Raw genomic sequence first — 6,333 nt, forward strand, 5'->3', positions numbered from 1 at the left:
CAAAAGAGCGTCAAACATCGATCTTTGTCTCTTACTCGTCAAGTCCATTCCGAAAATACCCATATTTATTGGGCTATAGCGAATTTCGCTAAACGGGAAGTCGCCATCTTGGATTTCAAAATGACGTCAAAAATTAGTTTCTGACACCTACTCGTCAAGATCATTCCGAAAATATCCATATTGATTGAGTTGTAGCGAATTTCGCTAAACCGGAAATCGCCATCTTTGATTTCAAAATGGTGTCAAAAATCACTTTCTGGCACCTACTCTTCAAGACCATTCCGAAAATACCCATATTGTTTGGGTTATATCGATTTCACTAAACCGGAAGTCACCATTTTGGATTTCAAAATGGCGCAAAAAATCAATTTCTGACACCTACTCTTCAAGATCATTCCGGAAATACCCATATTGTTGGGGTGTGGGCCATAAGGAGTCTTGCAGACCCGTCTCTTGCATCTTTCCGAAAATCTTCTAAGTCTTTTGCATTCAAAAGGACTTTTTTTATTTTTTGCAAAAACCGTGTTAATTGCGAAATCCGTGCAAAAAACGTCCAAAAATATTCCAAGTCTTTTGCTGAGAGTTTTTTACGCGGATTTTCGAATTAACGCGGTTTTTAGCGCGGATTTTCCAATTAACGTGGATTTTCTAATCAACGCGGTTTTTACACGGTTTTTTACGCGGTACGTATCCCCCGCGTAAAAAAACCTGGGTGTATAGGGATCATCAAAATGATAGCTAAAGCGATTTATGAAACTAAGCATGTTGTTAGCTTTATGAATAATTGTGTTATAATGATCAATGAAATTTAATTTGGAATCTAGTATAACCTCTAAATCTCTAATTCTTTCACGTTTAACTACAATATGATTTCCTAAAGTAATTACAATGTTTGGTGTTTGTCGTTTTCGACTAAAGGTTAATGAATAACATTTCCTACGTTCAGTTGTAAGAGGCTTTTTCGACACCACGTATGGAAAAGTATTCCTATATGAGTTATAGCAGACTGGACTAAAGATTTCGAAGATTGTATTATTTATTTAGTTATAAGATTATTGTATGTATTTATTTAGTTATAAGATTCACTGTAAACATTGAAGCGAAAAACTATTTTATATTTCACTCATTTAGTGTCAAGTGTCTTACCAAGATGCTACACACTGAAGGTTAGATCAATTAGGTATGGGAAACTGTGCATTGTTTGTTAATTTATGATGATGATGGTCCCAGCTCATACCCCTACAGAGGAGTGAGCGGAACGATTTATCTCCTACATAATTAATATATCTACACATGACTAAACCACTGAACAAAATAAATATACACTGGTTCAATGCCTAGACACATATTTTCCTTCAAAAGACCGTAACCAAATAGGTTTTTGAATATTGATGTTTGGTGGCAGTGCAAAACCGATGAGCCGATTTATATCATCAGCATAAGACCCTAGGCTAATCTAGCAATAACCAGAGGAAATGAAGAGAAACTCCCATCTGTAAATGTCCTAGATTAATCGGGAATTGAACCCGAAGTCTTGTCATACACTAGTTTACAAATTTTGGGTTAATTGCATGAAGTTAAGAAAAAAATGTGTTTTCTAAGTCAATTTTGGGTCGCTGAGCACGAAAATCATATCCATTTTCTTTTTCAAAGAATCGTTTTTGTGAGTTTTTAAAAAAGGTGTTTTTGAGCACTTTTTGCAATTTTTGGCCAATATCTCAGGAACAAATCTTCCGATTAACACAAACACCATGCGAAAGGTATTGATGTGCCCATTCCAAAAATGTATAACATGTTAGGATAAAATATCAACAATTTAGGGTTAAGTGCAACCAAAGTCAAAAAAAGTTGTGTTTGGTAAAATTACTAATTTTTGGTTGATTTTTCTTAAAAAAATAAATCAGTAAAAAAAATCTTTTAAAATCTTATGTGACAAGGAAACTTCTCACGTGAATTTTAAGCCTAAGATAGCGAAAATCCGACAAAAACTGGTAATTTTTTTAGGCACCGAGTGAAAATTGCTCTGTTTTTCACATATCTCTTTTGGTCTTAAATAAGATTACGCTAGTTTACAAGAAAAATGAAGTTACGAGAAAAAGTGTTTTCTAGATTAATTTTGGGTCGCTGAATATGAAAATAATAGTCTATTTCTCTTTCAAAGAAGTTCGAGTTTAAAAAAAAGTTTTTCTTTTGCTTTCGCTTTTTTGTTTTTGCTCTATTTTTTATTACAGAAAAATAATGTTTCATATTTTCAGAATCTAATGTGACAGATTTTAACAATTTTAAGGTAATCGCGATAAGCTAAGAAAAAAGGTGCTTCTTCAGTTAATTTTGGATCGCTGAATACGAAAACCAAGTCCATTTTTTCAAAGAAGCATTTTCAAGATTTCTTTGAAAAAGGTGTTGATGTGCCCTTTCCGAAAATGTATAATATGCGTAGATCTCGACAAACATATGATTACGGCTTAAAAGCCAGCTGACAAAATACTCTTTGAAATGAAATTTCAGACAAACTGTTACCCGCCAATCACAGATGTTTATAGTAAACAAAAGAAAAAAGTTTTCTCTTGCATTAACTACTATGAACTGCGTTTAGCCAGTAACGGTTTGTCCGGAATTTCCTTTCAAAGAGAATTTTGACAGTTGGCTTTTAAGCCGTAATCGTATGTTTGTCGAGAAATGTACATTATTATGATTACAATCGACCAAAGTAAAAAAAGTTTAATGCTCGACCTTTTTTAAAAAATGCATATTTCTAGTAATTTTTTTATAATAAATCAAGGACAGAAGAAAATTCTTTTAGAATCTAATGAGATAAACAATCTTTTTGCATAAATTTTAATCCAATAGTCACAAAAGTCGGATGAAAAATGTAGATGGTATGAAGCACTGAGTGAAAATTGTAACTTTTTATTTTTCGCACAATTATACTTTCACCTGAAATAATCTTCTATACTTGATAGTTATTGTTTGTGTTGAGTACTGTCTTCTCGAGCTTGCATCCATCCATCCTGCGGCATTTGAATGGTTTTGGATATTCATTGTTCAACTAAGTGCTCTTTTTAAAATGTGTTAATATCGTTGGAAAAGTTTTGTTTTGTCTGTGGTGAGTACATATTTTACGAATTAAAGGAATTTTAGCCCTCTGCTTCAACAGGCATCACAGCAGATTCTCAGTTCACAGAATATTACGTGGCTAGTGCTACGATCCCACAGAGACTCCTTCCCGATAGGGACTCGAATATTTGACGACTGGCTTATGAGACCAGTGCTACACCCTCTAAACCGCCGCACCAGGGCAGGGTCAAATCATAAAATTTCCATTTCGCTCAATGTGCCATCAACATTTTCCATCCGATGTTAGTGATATTAGGCTTAAAATTAACGTAAACATTTAATTTTTTTTATCTTAGATTCTAAAAGGTCCGAAAAAAATTTGTTTCTCGGTAAAAAAAATCATTTAAAAATGAGTAACTTTTAAATATGGTCAAAAATGCACTTTTTTTAAACTTTGATCGCTTGCAGCACTAAAAATTCTACATACGATCGACACATATTATATGGTTTTGGAAAGGGCATCTCGGCATCTTTCAACCTGCATATTGACTAAATTAATTGAATGATTTTGACAAAAACTACAAAAAGTGCTCAAAAACGAGTTTTTTGAGAAAATCACAAAATCGCTTCTTTGAACAAAAAAAATGAATATTGTTTTCGTGTTCAGCGACCCAAAATTAGTCTAAAAAATACATAGACATACTTTTTCTTGAAGCTTCATTTTTCTTGTAAACTAGTGATATCAGCGAGAGTCATCAATGTATCTCCACTCCCCCCTACGCAACCACGGTGACTTTTATTTTTTTGCATGAACAAATCTGTTATAAATCGATTATTGTTAAAAAGAATATCCATGTGTTCGAAAGTGCAACCGAATTAGGTAAATTCTCCAAATTGAATCCGGTATGCACCACTCTCAAAATATCATTTGAATCGTAATACCTTGGATGATCATGTCTTGTTGTAATGTTACAATTGGAAATATTTTTCAAGTCATACCAAATTTACATTAATCCCTTAAAATACAAGATATCTAAGGATAATATGGGAAACCGAACACCTAATATTTTAAAGTCGTAACGTAAATTTATTCAGCATACATAGCCATGCGAAAAGAGCATCAACATGAATTAAACACGACCAGTTTTAAACAACAGCTTAAGGATTAACACGTTTATTTCGTATAGTGTATAGTGACTATGAGTGTTTATCATATAATTAAAATTAGCTACATCACAAAGTTTCAGTTATTACAGAACTTACAACTTCTCGCTGGAGGTAGAACGTACCGAGGAGCATAGGACTGCAAGGGAGCGTATGACTGCAACGGCGCGTATGGTGGGAATAAATAAAATGGGTTTTGTCGTCGACAAGTGTGCTGACCGAGTACAATCCATGATGCTTGCACCAAAACAGCAGTTGTGTGATCTATAACGCCACACCTTGAAAAGCATTTATGGGCCCGGAAAAATCGTGTGCACTCATCACAATTTTCACGCAGAGCCAGTTCCGTACAGGCCTTTGTATTCTCGCTCAATAGTTCCAGATCAGGGATCTCATGCTCGCGAATGTAGATACGGGGTAAATTAAATCCAAGTCTACTGTCATATAGTCCCTCAGCTATGTACTGACAACGATACAAGCATTTGGTTTCTTGACATTCTGGAAAGACACCTCTGCTATACTGTTCGAGCAGCTCGCCTGGAATTTGAAGTACATTAATGCAATCCACGGCTGCCTGCACAGCTTCAAGTGAAGGCAATGGAATGTATTCGTTATTGCACTTCAGGTTTCCGTATTGATGGAAATAACATAAAAATGACTCGTAAGCTTTCGAACAATCATCGTGGCATATTGCTATTTTGGAATCGAGACACTCCCTGGTACGCCTCACGTAGCAGGTGTCACCTGGAGCCGGTAGGAAATAACTTTCCAAAACTGGATGTTGGGCTCCAGTTGTATCGTTCCACCATCCCAAGTTGATGCCTGTACATCGGATCAAGCATCTCAATTCGGGCTCATTTGTGACGTAATTGAACGAAATTAGACGTTCGACGGCTTCCGGTGGTACTACTAGATATTCAGCACATTCATCCAATGCTTGTCGAAAGCTCTTCAGTTGATATGGAAAATACGATTCACCTAGGCGCGGTGCGGGCGGTAACAGAAGAGGCCGATAGTGTTGAGCCGTAGTTGTGGCCGCAAGGGCTGCAAACAGCAAACAAACAACCAAATGCATCGAATTCCTTATTCAATAACTGCTGAGAATGGAAATTTTACCCCGGCACTTACAACAATATAACTGATGTAACCTATGTTGAAACATACAGCTTTTATAGCATTAGAATTAAACGCATTGTTTGCTATTGTTTGCTGCACGTTACTGGATATTTTGTTACCAACAAGTTTTACGCGCGTACACGACCATGGGTGTAAACAAATAGAAGTGCATGATGAAAGAAAGTACTTTCCAAGAACTCCAAGAAGTTCAACTGATAACAAATCGCAGCGATAAGAACATCGGTTATCGTGAGTAGAAAGTAGAAACTCAAAATCGACATTCGATGAAACAGTAATTCTTTTTTATTATTTCGAAATTTGCGGTATGATTGTGTTGGACTGTATTGGTAAGATTCATCTAAACTATAAGAGGCTGGAGTTCTTTAGGAGATTAGAGGCCGTTCATGAACCACGTAGACTGTACTGGGACACGTTGTTGTTTTTGCGTATAGTCAGATATATGTTTGAACTCAAGAAAAATTCTAGTAAATCACAAAATGACAGTTGTAAAGACGATCTCCCAAAATTTCTCTCCACGGACGATTTTGACTGTGAAAATCCTGCAGTTGCGAATTATCATCTGAGACACCACTAGTTAGTAGACATGCATGAATTATTAAATGCATGATCCGTTAATAGTTCGAAAATTGTCAAAGTTCAGCATTAAAACCACCATGTTAAAAAGAAACAGTATGATTTAAACAATTAGGGGATTGAGCAAATGTCGTTAAGGAATAATATGAATATCAAGGAGCCATCTTGGTCCCTTAATATTTATATCTTTCGTTAAAGACATTTGAAACATGATTGGCTCTAACAAATTACTATATCCGCACGATTTTAAATAGTTCCGTCCATTAACCCTTTCATGCCAAACTTTTTTCTAGTGCATGTAGAGTTTCAAAACTATTTTTCCTTGAAAACGGTAGGGTCAAGAAATACGAAAAGCCTATTTTCATAAAAATAGGTGCTTCCATTGCAGTGCTAGAAGCTGGT

The 6,333-nt window shown here is 35.4% G+C and overlaps 1 protein-coding gene across 1 annotated transcript; it reads right to left on the reverse strand.

Moving 5' to 3' along the window:
- Nucleotides 1–4,300: 4,300 nt before the first annotated feature.
- LOC131687308 (general odorant-binding protein 45-like) lies at nt 4,301–5,296 on the reverse strand. Its single transcript, XM_058971387.1, has one exon. The coding sequence runs from the start codon at nt 5,294–5,296 to the stop codon at nt 4,301–4,303; it is 996 nt and encodes a 331-aa protein (XP_058827370.1).
- Nucleotides 5,297–6,333: the final 1,037 nt, after the last annotated feature.

This window comes from Topomyia yanbarensis, chromosome 3 (assembly GCF_030247195.1).
Source record: "Topomyia yanbarensis strain Yona2022 chromosome 3, ASM3024719v1, whole genome shotgun sequence".
In the NCBI taxonomy this organism is placed as follows: domain Eukaryota; kingdom Metazoa; phylum Arthropoda; class Insecta; order Diptera; family Culicidae; genus Topomyia; species Topomyia yanbarensis.